General features: G+C 31.4%; 2 protein-coding genes and 1 long non-coding RNA gene across 5 annotated transcripts; all 3 read right to left on the bottom strand.

Annotated features, from left to right (window-relative positions):
• Nucleotides 1-700: 700 nt before the first annotated feature.
• Nucleotides 701-2,745, bottom strand: LOC148607968 (uncharacterized). Its single transcript, XR_015915405.1, has 3 exons — nucleotides 2,686-2,745; nucleotides 2,014-2,133; nucleotides 701-1,557 (listed from the first exon to the last, which is right to left on the bottom strand). It is a non-coding gene; the product is annotated as an uncharacterized LOC148607968 (long non-coding RNA).
• Nucleotides 2,746-5,668: 2,923 nt separating this feature from the next.
• Nucleotides 5,669-7,547, bottom strand: LOC148607967 (toll-like receptor 4). The gene has a single exon (XM_088545945.1). The coding sequence runs from the start codon at nucleotides 7,527-7,529 to the stop codon at nucleotides 6,315-6,317; it is 1,215 nt and encodes a 404-aa protein (XP_088402071.1). The 5' UTR covers nucleotides 7,530-7,547; the 3' UTR covers nucleotides 5,669-6,314.
• Nucleotides 7,548-13,124: 5,577 nt separating this feature from the next.
• On the bottom strand, nucleotides 13,125-16,484 carry LOC148607966 (uncharacterized). 3 transcript variants are annotated; one of them, XM_088545942.1, is made up of 4 exons: nucleotides 16,330-16,484; nucleotides 15,636-15,845; nucleotides 14,102-14,314; nucleotides 13,125-13,418 (listed from the first exon to the last, which is right to left on the bottom strand). In XM_088545942.1, exons 1-3 carry the CDS (start codon nucleotides 16,367-16,369, stop codon nucleotides 14,103-14,105), a joined length of 462 nt encoding a protein of 153 aa, XP_088402068.1. In that variant the 5' UTR covers nucleotides 16,370-16,484; the 3' UTR covers nucleotides 13,125-13,418; nucleotide 14,102. The 3 variants fall into 3 exon arrangements, with proteins under 3 accessions (XP_088402068.1, XP_088402067.1, XP_088402069.1); XM_088545941.1 differs by lacking the exon at nucleotides 13,125-13,418 and adding an exon at nucleotides 13,475-13,720; XM_088545943.1 differs by lacking the exon at nucleotides 13,125-13,418 and adding an exon at nucleotides 13,475-13,720 and having other exon boundaries at nucleotides 15,636-15,878; nucleotides 16,330-16,455.
• Between the last annotated feature and the right edge of the window lie 1,104 nt (nucleotides 16,485-17,588).

Below are 17,588 nucleotides of genomic sequence, written 5' to 3'. Positions count from 1 at the left end.
AAATTCATAAGAGATTTTGAAAAAAAATACTAGAGCTAGTAACACATCCTATACCGAATAAAAGGTACACTCAACAATTAGTCGTCATGCTAGAATATCTAGGTGTTAATTACTGAATGTAAGTTATGGTTTTAAAAGTGTCAATGAATTACAAATACTTTTGATGCATCACGAGATATGATACTCAGTGTATGATTGCAATTTTAGTCACGGACTAGAATATAAAATTAATTAAAAATGTTAATCATGTATAATTGTTAGGACATAGATATACAAAGCTGTTTTTGCATGCTATGCTAAGTATACCTAATTTTTTATAAACGTTGGATAGATAAATAAGTGAAATTATCCACTGAACTATAATATATTTTGTAACAAACGATTCCTGGCTACCGTTAGTAATTCTGAATAACACTTTGTCCCCGTTTTAGGGACCGGCAGTTGATACTTTTTCCTCAACACTTTTTACCCCTGGCGAAGATCGTAAGGCCGAAAAGTTTGGCTCATTTTCTCTAATTTTATACGTTTTATTTATATTTTACTTGTTTGTAATTCCTTTTTACCTTTTAAACTTGGCTATTTTTGACCTATTCATTATTTTTATTGATAGTAAGAACAGCTTATAATAATTCAAGGACAATTCAAAACGATTTCCGAAAGTTCTACCCCTGATTTCTCTGTTTGTCAAATGTTCATAATTCCTTGTCGCAAATACATAATAGTTCTCTTTACTTATAGAGTAAAGGTATTTATGGCATTGTATTTCTTGACTGACTGGTCGATGATCATTATAGAATTCAATGTGACATAATTTTATTAAAAAAAATAAGGTCAGAATAATTCCTGACAAGTCTATAATAGTTCAACGCCTGTTCATGAATTATCTATTTCCACTAGTCTGTATTATTTAAGTGTTCCAATGAATTTCCTCAAAAACTGATTTTGATAATTCAAGGAAGTGCTTGCTGGAGGTAAATGTGGAAACAAATTAAAATTCAATTAGGAAGTGAATGACATCCTAGGGAAGTTGTAGGTAGTTGCTGCAGGTTAGTTTTGATAAATTTTAACAGGTGATTATTTTTATAAAAATGCATTCTTTAGCAATGGTAACAAATTTAAAGTGTTTTTGAAATCCATTAAAAGTTTTTGGAACACTTTAAATTTGACTTTTTATAAACAACTCGGCGGATGTTTCTAGAAAAGCAGAGGACGCTTACCTTACCAGTGAACGTGGTACATGCTCCCAGTTTTTAGTGGATTCCGAGTTGCTCATTTGCTTTGTTACTTTGTATATATGATGTTAGTTATTCTATGTTCTTTGTTGGATATATCTGTTTTCAATGTCTGGTCTTTGTCCCTGGAGCACTGCTATAACCTTGGTGCTCTTGATTACTCTAACATAAAAATGCCCCATATATCCCACATACTCGTATGATAATGCTAAGTAAATAACCTACCACAGCATCGTACCACGACTTTGACGCAGGGCTTAACATGTATCAGTGGTTCTTATATCTCTTCCAACCTTTTTCACAGGCCAGTGTTGTGATTTTCTCCCTGAAAATACATTCGAACTTATATTCATCAACAGTTACTCAAAAACACAAGAGAGAGGAAGACATCGGCAAGTTCATTAAACATGCACTGAAGTATCAAATAATGAACAGTATCCACAATTTAAAGATAAAAGGAACTAAATGCACACGCAAATTCAAAATAAAACTTGATAAAAGCAACTGGGAGACCCGACTACTTTGTCGTAAGGTCTTTGTCAGGGGCAAGTAACTCTTGCTTAAGCAAATCAAATTCACAATATCAAGACTTTGTATAGAAGATGCATGCATTAGGTTAAAAGAGGACAATTTATAAATATCCTTAAATGATTATATGTACTGTGTTATAATATTCATACAAGACGGCTAGCAATCCAAAAAAATCTTATTGTACGAATGGCGACAGTTTTGACAAAATTGGGATATTTATTTATATATCTAAAACCTTTGATGTACATACCGCTTAATGTAACACGCAGTGATGAAAACTCTTTTTGCACTTTTTGGAGAGATTTCGTCAAGGAATCAAACTTTGCACCATCAGATGGGTAGAAACATCGATCTTTCGACAAGGCAAAGTCTACAACAACTAATACAAGCAATATTTGCACTAGAAAAATACTCACTCTCACAAAAACCTGGAAAATACCAATGATAGTTTTGTACTGTACAACCAGTATTTCCTGGTATGAAATTAGATCTCGAAGATCAAGTGTAACAATAATATTTTATAAAATCTTTCACACTCAACCTACATACACAATCTATGACAAGCTGTACGTTTATTTGTGTTATGAAAGTTACCTCGATAACCGAAATATGTATTTTTTCTTTTAGGTACAGTGTGCTAGTATTTTTTTGCAATGAGAGACTTCATTCATACGATTTCTGACTGACTACCGTTTTGAAGAATAATTTATATCTCGTATACTAGTGGCCACAATATGTAGTATACAGGAACTACCCTCGTTATTTACACTTATTAATGTTCTCAAATCATTTTGCTTACATTTGTGGGTGAAAATTGTTATGAATGAAATGCATTTTAGGTGATCCAATTCCCACGACAGCATCATTTACTGTCGTTTATTGCATAAACTTTATCAACTTATACTGCTATTAAATCGCTTACCATGTTTACTTATACATTTGCTAACAGCTTTTGGTCCTTGTTCTATCAGGCAACTCTCTTTATAAACCCTTTGACTTATGATGTCTAACTTTCGTATTTTGATATTATGAAATGAAACTTATACCAGGTAACATATGTTAATGTTTATATTTCAATTACTTCAAACCTCAAATCAACAGGATAGCTGTATTATTTAACTAAAAGTAATATTGATAATAAAATGTCACTTACTAAAATGCACACATATCGCAATATTTGTTTTACAAGGTTACCCAAAAACTGTATAACTATCCCCACCAAAACGGAATAAAAATAAAAACTCTCTACTTTTTAAACCGTCGGGACTTACCGCTAGAGTTGTCTCTCTTTTATTTAATCTGAAGATAGTTCGCATATATGCATGACGTGGCAGTACCAACGAGTCGCTTATTAGCTTAAATTAAATCATAGGTTGTATAGTAGTAGAAGCGTAACAAATCTTTACGGGAAAATCCCATACTAATATCCGCCATGTTGGTTTCTACGGGACGATTTGTTTACAAACGAAGTTCGTGAGTTCCCGTCCAACTCCGGTGACAATCGCCTGCTTGAACAACTTCTCGGTATTGTACGTTGTTCGCGTAAAATAAATTCGAGATATCCGAAATAACGCCGAAATGCATTCTGGGTTCTTCGGTTTTTGAACAAACCATTTAAACGTAAACAACATCTCCTAGCAACCCGATCAGTGTAAACATGGCCGACTTTTTACAATGTAAATATTGGCACCGAGAATTAAAATCTAACCGGAATTTAACGATTCAATGTTTAGGGAGAAGCCGTTTGGCTAAACGAATGAGCAAGTCATTTAAGAAATTTAAACGACGGTAGGTGTCAATAAAGTCGTAGAAAATATTTTTATTCAAATTTTAACAGTATCGCATTTATGTGATGCCGTGTATAAACAAAGTAGAAACATTTAGTCGACCTGGAATTTTCATATGAAGACCAATGTTGTGATGCTGCAATCGGTGCATCCTCGGTCATCGCCGGTAGTGCTCGGAATAAACGAGATTGGCTGAGAAGTTGCAATAGGCGATGCTGTCGTCGTTGTCGTTGTTCATTTTTCGGTTGGCAACAAAGTTACTTGTAGCTAAACCGATGTCATGAAAATGTGAATACTTTACTTCCTATTAGAAGTAGTTTGCTGTTTGAAATGGGGTAACTAATACCTACCGTTTCGAAAAGGGGAGAAAAAGGGATAAATTTGATGTTTGAAATATTTGCCTGAAATATATGTTTAATTGTAAAGATATTTAAAGTTATAGTTGAAGGCTTTTTGATAAACAAAATGTTTCATATAAAATTCTGTTAAACGATTATTTAACTAATTAAACATAATGTTAAACATTGTATCACAGTTTTATATGAAGTGGACCACATCCTTTAAATCAACTTGGTTATTTCTGGTTTGTTTACGAATTTCTTACAATTTTAATTATTGTTTTTCAAATTGTTCATCATTATATAGAGCTTTAGAAAAATGCCGACAAATTTGTGTCATCTTTAAACGTTTCAGAGGTTTAAGGGTTTCTGCTTTACAATTAAATGGGTTCATGATGATTGAAAAAAAACCCCAATAATTTTCAATTGATTAATTATCCAAGTCAATTCGTGTGTCAAAAAAGAAAAAAAAGCTCCGTTACTCCAACATACACGCTAAAATAATGACCGTAATGTGTATGAACACTTTATCGTCAAATTACCTTATTACTTTGACAGTACTGGTAATTTTTTCAATAATTTATTGACATTCAAATAGACACAACCGACCTGATTCTTTATTCATTTGACTCGGAGTTCCGTTCATCGAAATCGTAATAAAGACAAGAAAGCTAAAGAAAATACATCCTTTAATTTCACATATTGATATATTGTCGATGTCCCCTCCATTAACAATCCTGAATTTGGGTAATGGCTTCCGCTTATTTACTAACCAGAACTAGTCATTGAAGAGACTACTGACAAAGCTCCCTCCGCGTCAATTACCGACCTTCATTTCGAATTTGACTACAGCAGTCCTCTCAATAGAAAAATATATGACAAATAAAACGATTTTGATGTAAAATTACAAATCATTTTCTTGTGCAGTAAATACCCAGCTTCCCCTGTATATAGTGATTACAATGCTAAGTTGTTAAGGCATGTCAGAGGTAACAGCAACTTTTCTGACTTCTTAATTAGAGCGCCATCCAGAAGAAAGGTCTTCGGAACAAGGTTTAAAAATACGTCTCATACGCTGTCTAATAAGTTTTATCTCCGATATCCAGATCATATTGAGAAATAATCTGTTCCTGACAGTTAATAGATAGTTTTATTAGAATTGTTTACTTGTATATTTTTATTTAGACCATAAATTGGCGCGTCATCCCCACTAAGTTCAAGCCTTATTTTGTTCATACATTCATTACTGCTTTGACTACTGGCTTAACATATTTTGACCCGTGGCAATTTTATGCTGCACGTTTGTGTTTAAATATATCAGAAATAATGAACCGTAATGAAAGGGAAGACTTCTGCGCGCTATTTTTTTAATTATCTTACTATAACTACACATTTTTATGACAAAATACAACAGAATATCTATCATATTCATGAACCTCCGCGATGTAAGGATTTTAAAAATGTATACATTTAGAGGAAAATATGTTGTTGGGTTTGTGAGTGTCTGCAACCTTAACCAACCATTCCTATTAGAAATACCTGTACCTAGTCAGGACTATAACAGTGGTTTCTAGGTACGATGGTATTAACATCCTAGCTCTTAAACTTGTGTGGATTTTTGTAACGATATATAACACTAGAAAGTGTTTTTGAGGTACTATTCAGGGAGAAATATTACTGAATCATTTTGATGAGTTTGATGTTTAGATATTTAGAGTCTTCACTGGTAAGAAATAATTGTAATCTCTTTTCTGAAACCAATAACAAACGTACAAAAAAGTAATTAAAAAGTATTTAATTGGAAAAACTAAAACTAAAAGATCAATAACCCCCCCAAGGCAAACAAACGAACAAAAAGTCAAACTAATGCTTAAGTAATACATATGTTTTTGATGTAAATGTGGTTAATATGCTTGTTACGCTGCTACTATATATTGTAAATAAAGAATTTGTGGCTTTAATTGTTATTCCCTGGTGGTCAACCCAGCGTTTCAAGTAGACTTATTTTAGGCATGTATATATATATATATATATACCACAACAATATAACAATTCTGAAGCCAGTTCTTGTACGTTTCTATAAAGCTATGCCATGTTCTCTTGGTTATCTTAAAATCGTTTAGACATTTTCAAAGTTTGAGCGACTGCACAACAGTCTACCAAAATACATCATTATTTTCTTCATGCTCTTGCCATTGTATGTATGTAGTAGTATTGACGAGAAACTTTAAAGCAGACGGCATTTCACTTTTTGGCAGATCATCTAACAGAATAATAATCAACGCGCCTTGCTCTTTGTTCAGAAACTTTTCTTGTGCTACTCTTGTTTCAAAAAGACACCATTCACTTTTTATCATTTGTCGGGAAGTTACAATAAGAACCTTTCTACTATCTGTCATATGTTCAGCAATATTGTCAGCGATACGCTACCCTCCTTCAAAGTCTCTATGATGAATACAGGGTTTAATTCCGTGATCCTTTTCTACATTTTCTGAAAGTTTCGAATAAACCCATCTTCTATCACCGTCACAGTAAACCACAAAAGCGGCATATTTATAACCATCTCTTTCATCCATAATCCTTGTATACCCTTTCTTTTTGAAATGAACCAGATATATCCAGTACCGAATGTGCCAACGTGTCTTATAAACTAGACTAGCAATTGTAGTAAAAGCAATTCCTATTACACTGAGGGAAGCCACAACGTACAAGAACAGTTTGTTGTTAGGATTACAATCCGAAACAGTAGGCTTATAATTTGATAAATGTCTGTTTGCCCAATCAGAAGGCTCCTTACAGTAATATCCGACTGGAAATGCAGTGAAATGTGATTCGTTCCTTTCAATCCATTTTGTGAACCAGAAATTGCGACAGGAACATGAAAATGGATTATGTCTCAAGTCTATTTGTTGAAGACCATCACGTAATTTAATAGGAAACTGGGTTTCATTAATTGCAGTTATATAATTTCTACTCAAATTCAAACGCTTAAGTGCAGTTGACATATTACCAAACACCTTTTTACCGTCCCAACCAACAATCCTATTCTCGGATAAATCTAGAATTGACAGATTCGGTAACTTATTAAACAAATCACTTGGCATGTTGACAAACGAAGCAGATCCAATACTGAGTTCTCTTAGGTTGTATAGTGTCAGAAGCATACTTCTCAGAATAATAAATTGGAAATAGTTTCCACCAATATCCAATTTCTTCAGTTTCGGCACATTTTTAAAAATCAGATTTTTATCAAAAATGAAATATAGCGGATCGTCAGTGAACGTAAATTTGTTGTGCTTTATAACTAAAGTTTCTAGAGAATTGCTTCTAAACGCGTGAGCTCCAATAAACATGACATGGTTGCCTAGGTTACTTAGTGTCAAGATTTTAAGAGAAGACAAGTCGGCAAAACTGTCATTGTGAATCTTCTCTATGGGGTTTCGGTCTAACATTAAGGTCTCGACTTCCTCAAGGCACTTAAACCGGAAATCTAGAAACGTTATATCGTTAGAGTCAAAATGAAGAAATTCTAAGTTTGGAAAATAACATTCAGATGGAATGCCAAACGAATAACTTGTTAGAGAGACGAAGTTATACCTAATTAAAAGCCTTTTCAAATTCCACATATGATACGATATCATTCTTCTAATTGAACCGAAGCTGACATCCAAGAATTCAAGATGCGGTAATGTTGAATTCAAAATTCAAAAGTAGAAATCGATTGTGATTGATATAGAGTGTTTTGATTTGAAATCTTGACAAAGCCTTATAAATCAAATTGATGCTACTGTCGTTCCAATTAAGATAGTTCAGGCGTAAAGCTGTGAGATTTGATTGAATGTTTGATAGAGTTTGTATTAATTCGTCAATAGGAATATGTTTATTTATACTAAGATCCAAAAACTGCAAATGTTTGAGGCCACTAAATGCATCTTTGCTGATGGAATCAATGTCATTTCTAGGTAGAAAAAGTCTTTCTAGTGATAAGTTGGCAATGTTTTTGAACGTATATGAGGTTACATTCTTTAGTTTGTTTCCACGGAAAATCAGAAGCGTTGTGTACGCAGAAAGAGGAGGTATTGACGTCATATTAGCGTTTACACATTTCACTGTTGCTGTCGCCTTGCTGCATGAACATCGTTACGGACATCCAGTTTTAGATTGAACAGATACACAATAAAAGAGCAACACATCAATCAGCAACTGTTGCATTCGAGTCATCCTCCTATTAAAATATGAAATATATAAGATTGTGAAATCATTTAAAATAAGAAAACGTTTATAACTAGACAAGAAAATGATATCATCTGTTTATTTACTATGTTGTGTTTTGACCCCACGTGCCTCTATCAAAATTTCCATTACCTCGACATTTGTTCACAATGTGCATTTTAATTTTTAATTGCCATAAATTTTCAATTACAATTTACAACGAAACAAAAATTATAAAATGTCGCTTATATGATACAACCCAATTAATAATCGAACCCCAAAATCATACCAGCAGATTATAAGTATAAATTTATACTACTTACCTTGAATAGCTTTTGTTTACATTAAGATGGTACAGATCTGAATGAACCAAATTTTTCAAAGACTCATTGTAGGATGAAGTATTTGGTTATACCTTAAATTATTCGTACTTCCTTGTTATTAAAATTAGATTAATTTCCGGTTATTAGAGTATAAAGATAGGAAAAAAATAACATACTTGAAGTAAATTAGTTTGTGGTTTAAATTCAGCTTATTGCAAAAATGATTTGATTTGGAGGTAAACTCTCTTCAGATAAAACTAGCGAAATGCGAGTGAATGGAATCCTTCCATTGCAATTAATTTTAATTTTTCCTTTTTCTACATTTCATTCAGGAAATAACACATGGCAAGAAATGTCAATTTTTGGTAGTTTTTTCGAACGCTACTAAGTTATCGATATTTGACTAATCGGAAAACAGAATCGCGAACAGATGATTACATGGAAGAGCGCATTTAAGGTCAAAAGGTAAAAAGCGAAAATGCGTTGGAAAAATAGGGTTCAAGAACACAAACAATTTTGTTGCCAAAACAAAAAAAAAAAAAAAAAAAAAAAAAAAAAAACCGTGTCGAAAAACTTAATAAGATGATAACTTACGGCCAGGTAACGAAGCTTTCCCACTAAGGGATTATGGAAACATAAAATCCCTTCGTAGATACAAACATTAGTAATTTACCATATTTAGAAAAAAATGTAGCATTGCGATGGAATCTTATGTCGAAAAGGAGGTCACAAGGTAGTTTCTGAATATGTATTCCTGAGAGACACGACACATACTTTCATCCGAAAATTAAATTGCATTATTTGTCATTAGAAAGACTACAAAAACAAACAAGGTATCTCCTCTTACTATGAAAATAGTTTGTCAGTAAAAGGAACAAAAAAGGGGATTTACAAATATACAATGTTTTAAATAGTCAAAGCGGTTTGATTATTTTTCTAAAATACTAACAAAGAAAACAACAGGACAAGACCAAAAAAATAATAATATTAATAAAAAAAAAAAAAAAAAAAAAAAAAAAAAAAATAAAAAATAAATAAATAAATAAATAAAAAAAAAAAAATAAATAAAAAGGGGGATTTACATGTCTGAAAATTTTTATGATGCCATTTGGCATTTATTATCTTTTTTTTCAATTCAAGATTACATCTTTTTTTTTAAATTGATTATTTGTTGTGTGTTTTTTATAACAGCAGTTTATGAAAAGTGGTACAAACCCTACATCGAAAGCCCGACCTTTCCCCTTAAATCAGAAAACCAGCCTGTTTATCTGATTATACATATTGGAAGAGAAGATGCTATTGGAATTTACAATTTTTATAAGATATATTTAGTTCCATTTACCACATATTTTTCAATGGTCAACAGGCAAGATAATAACTGTTCCGCAAGCCATTACATTAACATATTATCATGGTAGTTTTTAACGTATGTGTTAAGATATGAGAACTGGAAGCGACTACTAAGACGTCATTGTTACCTTTGAGACAAGATTTTGGACCAAGGTTATAAGAAAATATGTCTCATACGCAGCCTAAAAAGTTTAATTTCTGATATCAATATCTTATTTAAAATATTCTGTTTCTAACAAACATACTATAGATGATGGATTTTCTAATTTTCTGCAGTTTTTATTGTTTATTAATATTTTATCGTAATCTTGACACACCTCTCCCACAAAGTTCAAGATTTTTCGAAACTCGTGGTTTTGATTTACATAATTCTTTTTGTATTTAATTCTTCTCATTTTCACTTATTCATTGTTTATATTTTCTGTACTGTAAATGACTATTGATTTAACTAATTTTGGCAGGTAGCAATTTTATGCTGCCCATTTATATTAATACATACCGGAAATCATTAACCGTAACACTGTGCTATAAAAGCTGGTTTTACCCATCATTCAATTATAAATGACATTCATAACATTCATAAAATTTTGCTTCCTGGAAACGAGTTCACGATTTGAATTATTAACAACAACAACAAAAATAAAATTATCCTATGGACATGGGTATTTTCAGGTTTAATCCAAACAGTTTAAACAATTTCAAAACAACCGAATCAGTGTATCGAATTGATTTGATTTTGGGTAGGTTACTTCATTGCTATTTGGTAATTAGGCTTTAGTCGTATGAGTGAACTACAAGTTTAAATTAGGTCTTGATACTAACACATTAAAACTAATATGTACAATTTTTATTTCCCTGTATTGAATTGTTGTGATTTTTTTTAAACATTTTTATTTTCCTGCATTGAGTTGTTGTGAGTTTTTATACATTTTTATTTCCCTTCATGTGATTTTTTCTGTTGTATTTTGTACTAACGTTTTTCGTAAATGCTTGATATTTATTTTTGATCAGGTGGGAACATTTTCTATTTTGTTGTTTGTATTTAAGTAGCACTCCAGATAAGAATCATGCAAAATATGATTCATGGTTGGAAGCCTACGTATTTTTGTTTTTGATATTTTGTTTAAAATGTTATGGTACACAGAAATTAACATGTGGCTTTTCAAATAACTCTTGTCATAAGGAGATAAAAATTGTATAGAAAATTTGTCAAAATAACTCTGTAATTGACACTAAAATACAACAGATATTATTGGATGTTTAATGCTGATTATCTCCCAAGAGCAGAGAGATTGGAATGGAGTATCATACATTTCATCATATAGACCTATATAGCAACTTAATAAATAAACTAAAAATGAGTAACCTTTTATTGAAATGTATCACATATTGAAAAATTTGCAGAGGGTTGGCGATTGTCTTGTTAATCATGTTTGCTGGATTCGGATATTTGTAGAGGTCAGTAACTTTTCTGCTAATGCTGTTTAATACTAGCTTAGCCCTGAACATGTACAAGTTTAGTTCTTGTAAGTGCGTGTTTGCTTGCATGCTTATCATAATAAATGGCTTAAAAGGAAAGGTGTCTTCATAACTCATAAATCATATAAAGTGTATAATTAGATAGCTGGCATATTACTCATAATTTCAGAAGTTACAAGCTTTATTGTAGGAGATATCCCTTGGCGCACATTTGAAAATAATGTACATCGCAGGTTACTTAGTGCGCATCACGTGATTGAGATTATTTCTTCATAAACAGAAAATATATACTCTAGCTATATAATTTTTCATTGGTTTACATGTACATATTTTGGTATTTGAATGAAGCGTATTTGTCATGAGTTTCAGTGTACAAATTATTCACCTATAAATGACTAACGCCATGATAAGAGCAAAGGCAATGTTTGAAGTATCTCATTTTTTTCTGTTTCAAAGTTAAGACATATTTTATTTTTAGATTATCTTACAAAAGGAAATAGACACAAGCACATCTTTCTTATGACGTCTTTTAACACAGTATTTGTATATGAGCATATACATATAGAAATAAACAAAATCGAAAAGCATAATTAAGAAATATTAAAAAAAGAAAAAGGAGAAAACTCTTTTACAAGGTAAAATATATAGGAAATAAACAAAAAGAGACTTTGTGTACGTTGGTGTTGTTGGTAATGCCTTTTCAACGGAAGTAATAGAAACTTAGACAAGAAAGAATCTCTTTGAATTTTTGTATAAATTGAAAATCAGACTTCAGTAATAACACGTTTTGTTTGTTAGATAAATCATCGTGTCAATAAAAAAATTAAGAAACGATGCGCGCCTCTCATCTGTGTTATAACAATATTAAGTCGTTTTTGACCATAAGCAAAGTGTTGAGGGATATAAAAATTTACTATACGTGTTAGTTCACCTTTGAATTTCGATAACAGATCCAAATCTCTAGTTGATTTATCTAGTTTATCCTAGTGTCTTATCGTAGAGGAAAAATGAATCAGCTGTAATGGAAAATCTACAGAAAGGTAATATTATATCTGAACCTTTTCGCATGGGATAGTTTAGATAGTTTGTAGTACTTTGAATTGTTTGAGGAAGTAAATTACAAAGGAAAGTAGATGCGATTTGATAGTTCAGTGTATACACCATAGGTAGTATTTTTCTCTCTCGTCGAGATTTTAATGTTTTCAACCCAGTTTCGGGCTAGATTAGATCTACCTTGGTAAAAATAGGTAATCCGATTACTATTCTAGCTGCTTCTAATTCATCCGAATAAACAACCATGCAATTGTCTTATACTTGACATGCATATTTTAGGATTGTCCATATATAAAATAGATAATTTTTTTCTAGAGTGTTTCTACAAATGACTCAAGCTTCCCTATCACATTAATATGTTTCGTAGCTCTCTTTGTGATATTATCAATATGGGTATTCAACCCACCATTTTGACTTAGGGTTAAACCTAATTGTTTTTGAGAATCAACTATGAGATTCATTTGATTATTAAAAGTAAAGCTGATATTAGATAATCATTAAGACTTCCATCTTATCGTGGTCGTCATCAGCCGTTTTTTAGACTACTGGTCTAGTTCAGCAAGGTCGTGATCTATAGTAGATTTTATGTATACAAGATTGGTTCCAGGTCTGCAAATGATGTATCATCTGCAAAAGTCTTGTAAATAAAATTAGCTTTTCAAATATATCTTTTTATGTAAAGGATAAATAATAGAGGACCTAGCACAGACCCTTGTGGAACTCCAGCAAAACGTCTTGTCAATGATATAAGCTTTTTAGATATATAGTTGATAACAATTTCTGTCAGTCGGCAACCAGATTACTTCTTTCTAAGCATCATCATGTTAATTAACATCCAAGTACTGACATTTATTATGACATAGTGAATGCAATTAAAGGTGTAAGTCTTTAAAGCGTATTTAAAGGCAAAAAGGAACAAATAATAATAATATGAAAAAAGTCTACAAATACAATATACAATAAAAAAACATTGAATAAAATAATCACTTTCATATCAAGACGAATAACAATCTGTTTTTAGATACTAAATGCCCGGTTAATTTTACAAATAACCACTTTTGGTCTAAGTTGAAATATCGATCTTTCTTGCGCTTATATGTCTTTAATCGTTTTCTGAAATAATCAATCGTCAGAATTAGAGAAAGAAGTTTAATCTAGAACTATTCATAAACATTTTGACATATTTTATTATTATAAATAACAATAAAAATGAAATAAACAAAAGTTTTAGTTCCACAGTCATATAATGCAATATCATAATACAAAAAAAAAATAAAAATAAAAATAACAAGCAGAAGACAATGTAAATCAAGTTCTCCTTCAGCCAATTTTACATAACCATTACGTATCCATTAGCTAATTTAATTGAATCTTTGATTATTGGGTACTGAAATATGCATCTACTGGTGCAAAACCTAAAAACAAAAACAAACATACACAAAATAAAAAATCTGAAACTATAAAAGTTGATTCAATAGGCATATCATTTGTGGATATGTTTATTCAGAATAGACAGAGTAAAGTGTTAGAATTATAAAAAATGAGACCCGAAAGTATGCAAAAGAGTAATCAAGGGATCCAAGATTCTAGCGGGAATCAAAAGAATGTTATTCAGGGACAAATAACAGACACGGAAAACAGATAAACACAACAAAAAAAAAAATAAAATAACCAAAATAATACATACAAGTAACACAATGTAAATGAGCAACTCGGACTTCACTTAAAAGTGGGAGCATGTACCAGGTGTACCGTTAGGGTGCATTAGTTTTAAATGTACAGTGATAAATAAATACCTTATTCGCGACAAATGCAGTGGAAGTGATCACCGTGTTCCTGCTCGCACGAGCAATCATGTCCACACGATGTAACATCATTTTGTCCATAACATTCTGTAGGTGTACCGCAATAGCAGTGTCCGTCACTATGACAGTGTGGTGGCTCAAGTGGGAAAGGACACAGTGGGCAATCTTTATCTATATTACATTCAGAAGATGGTGCCACTGCATCTACAATAAAAAACCCATAAAATATAGTATACATTTGGTTCAGATAAAATCAGTCAAGATAACCTAAATGTACTGTGTTTTGTAAACTTCCAAATAAGTTTTGTCAAATAAGTTCAGCAACATGTTACGTCTGTATCAAAGCGTAATGTTAAAGGTCTGCTTAAACAATTAAGCGTACATATATATTTCTATCGACATTTTCTGTTGAAAATACATTCCATGTTTCAAGTCCAAGTTTAAACGGACAAAGTTTACAACTTTTTCTTCAAATAGAAAACGGACGGAAACCACGCTGCTGTCTTATTTTCCTTATATTCAGTTTTGTATACGTTTATGTAATTGTATTTTATTCCATTGTTTATGTTAATCAATTTGAATTGTCAATCGTTTTTGATGATTCATATTGTTTTGGTCGATATTTTGCAAAAAAAAGTTCAACATTCAATTTCATCCAGAAGATATTTCTGAAGATAACAATAGTTTTATTGATGAAATTTCCGTCTATCTAATAAAACTTCGTCATAAAAGCACACAGCAACGACAAATAAAATTTTGGTATATGGCTGGAATTTCTCTCTTGTAATTACATGTGTTAGACCGATAGAGTTGTTTGATTGAAGGATATATAGCAACAAAATTACGAACCAACTAAATATAGGCAATAGTCAAAATTAATAGTGAGAAACTGGAAAGCTGGAAGTCAACAAAACAGTCATGGCTTGGTACAGGCATTTCCAATAGAAATGGTGGTTTAATCAAGTTTTTCTTGTGCGATAAACCTCCCACTTACATTACGGTTAATTATCGACATTTAATCATTATATGTAATGATATCATAATTTAAATGGGAAGCATAAAATTGCCAATGGTCAAAATCGGTAAAATCAATAGTCACAACAATACAGCAAATATAAATAATAGTAGTTGAAAATAAACTTAATACATAAACCAAGTAAAACTAAGAAGACACCAAATTCAAATAAATCTTGAACTTTGTACGGAAGACACATAAAGTTCAAGATGAAAACAAGGAGACACAGTAAAGATACGCAGAAAATAAATATGCTGAAAATCCATCATCAATTAACAATACCATTCATTTGACATCGGCCTACGAAAAAAAAAAAAAACAACAAAAACTTGCGTTTCATTCTGCACTATCAGTCGGTTTTGTTTTAGACAGTGGTATTTATTGGATAATTAACTTAAATAAAACGAAATAATTTCCATATATTTTAATTCACATTGGAAATAAATCGAGTAATATTTGAGTGTTATTGAATAAAAACTATATCAATTTTTTAACATTTTTAACACATACCTTCTTCGGGACAAATGCAATGGAAGTGGTCATTGTGTTCCTGCTCGCAAGTACAACTAGAATCACAATTCTGATTATCACCTGGCCCATTACACTCTGTTGGTGTACCACAGTAGCAATGCCCATCACTGTGACAGTGTGGGGGCGTATGGAAGAAATGACATGCTGGACAATCATCATCATCGTCACAGAAGAACGAAGCTACCATTCCTTATATATCAAATATATTGTTATTGTAGTTACCTATATAAATATATGTTCCTCAATTGTCAAACAAGCATATTGAACTTTAAATTAAAACTTAAAACAAATTGAAAACGTTAATAACTAAACACGCTACTGTTTTGATACTAAATTACAAAACATATAAACTGAAATTAAAATGCTTTGATCCCCCACACATATTAAAATGAGTATTATATTAACCAATGTATATAAATAAATCTTACCGTCTGTTTTGTTAAAATAAATTTATCGAAAGTTATCGTTTGTTAGGAAGTAAAAAAATATATAAAAAAACAAACAAACAAACAAACAAAATCATAACAAAACACCCCATAACAAAACATAACAAGACAACAGATATCAAACATAATGTTTTTCACTCTTCTTTTTAAAACCTTTACCCTCTATAGAATTATGTACTAAAACATTTAAAGTATATCACAACCCACGTAGGAATGAATTGACTTACCCACAAAGCAGACAGAAATCAAAATCACACTAGCCCTCATCTTTAATGTTTTCGAATTTTTAAAACTTCAAATAAAGCCAAGGCGTTTCAATATTTATACAGTTAGTTAGTAAGATCACTGCCAAGGGGAACTTTATTGATGTGCTAAATAATGTAATTGTATCATTTTATGTAAAATACCTTTTATTCAGCAATAGTTGTAGAGGTTAAGTTTTATAAGACATGAAAAGCAATGCATACTTATGTCCTTTTTACGATCGTTGAAAGTTATAGCCGGATCTCCATCATGAAATGTAAATAAATAAACAACGTATTCTAAACATAACAATTTTTTTCCAAGAATTATTTTTAGTTTTTTGGATTGTTGGCAAACCTTCCGAAAAACTAGGTATTGTTTTGCAGCATTTAGTTTATTACATAAGTGGGCATCGATCTGGATTAAATTTACTTTACATATGACTAACACATGCAAACAATGGATCTATTGTTGTTTTTATTTGAAGTGTTTTTAACAGTCACGTGACTCTTCGTGTGCGTCAAAAAGCAAGTTAAAAGCATTTGCTATATTTGTTAAAACTAAGAATTATAATCGGGGATGGAGATGAGGAATGGGGATTTTGAATGGGGTAGGTTGGGAAATTAGTTTTTATAGTATTTATTGATGTGTAAAATGTATTACGTCTAGTTAAATATTACAGTTTTAATTAAAAATACAAAATTTAATTTGATAATGTAAATTTTTGATAGAACAAATGCAATGGGGATTTCATAGGGATTGGGATTTTTCTGTTGGTAATGAGGATGGGAACAATGTTGAATGGTTGATGGTGTAAATGGGAAGTTTTTACATTGATGTGCAAAATTAGTAAGGACATAAATTGTTCTCGATTATATTCCATTCTTACGTCTTGTGTGTTTTTGATATTTCAGAACATAGTTCATTGTGTTATTTCTGAAAGTGGCTGAAAAACCTTGAGTTGTAACGTGTTGAAGGCATGTATAGGTCTCACTAACCACTTCTGGGTCAAATGGCCACATCCCTATGTAGTACCAAAAACACACTGAACCTAGACATATGCATTGTAAGTGCATTATTTGTGTGTATTATAATTAAAATAGTCAAAATACAGCTGAGAATGTGTACTTTAAAACCGTATATGTAATTAACTACAAAAGTGTATGAATATTGTTTACATGTGTGAGTAATTTGCCTGCATGCTGTCAGTTATCAGAAAAGGTAAAGATGTGGATTTTCAGTA

Source organism: Perna viridis, chromosome 9 (assembly GCF_037379345.1).
Source record: "Perna viridis isolate PV_CMFRI_1.1 ecotype Kerala chromosome 9, ASM3737934v1, whole genome shotgun sequence".
NCBI classification, from domain to species: Eukaryota; Metazoa; Mollusca; class Bivalvia; order Mytilida; family Mytilidae; genus Perna; species Perna viridis.
Note: the sequence above shows the minus strand (reverse complement) of the source record. Positions and strands in the feature narration are given on the sequence as shown.

What these genes read in the sequence shown, in the direction of transcription:
- LOC148607966 (XM_088545942.1), bottom strand. Translation starts at nt 16,369, where the DNA reads ATGAGGGCTAGTGTGATTTTGATTTCTGTCTGCTTTGTGG. An exon ending in GATTTCTGTCTGCTTTGTGG is followed by an intron (nt 15,846 to 16,329) that starts GTAAGTCAATTC and finishes TTGATATATAAG; the next exon opens with GAATGGTAGCTTCGTTCTTC. An exon ending in TTGCATTTGTCCCGAAGAAG is followed by an intron (nt 14,315 to 15,635) that starts GTATGTGTTAAA and finishes TTTTTATTGTAG; the next exon opens with ATGCAGTGGCACCATCTTCT.
- LOC148607967 (XM_088545945.1), bottom strand. Translation starts at nt 7,529, where the DNA reads ATGATATCGTATCATATGTGGAATTTGAAAAGGCTTTTAATTAGGTAT.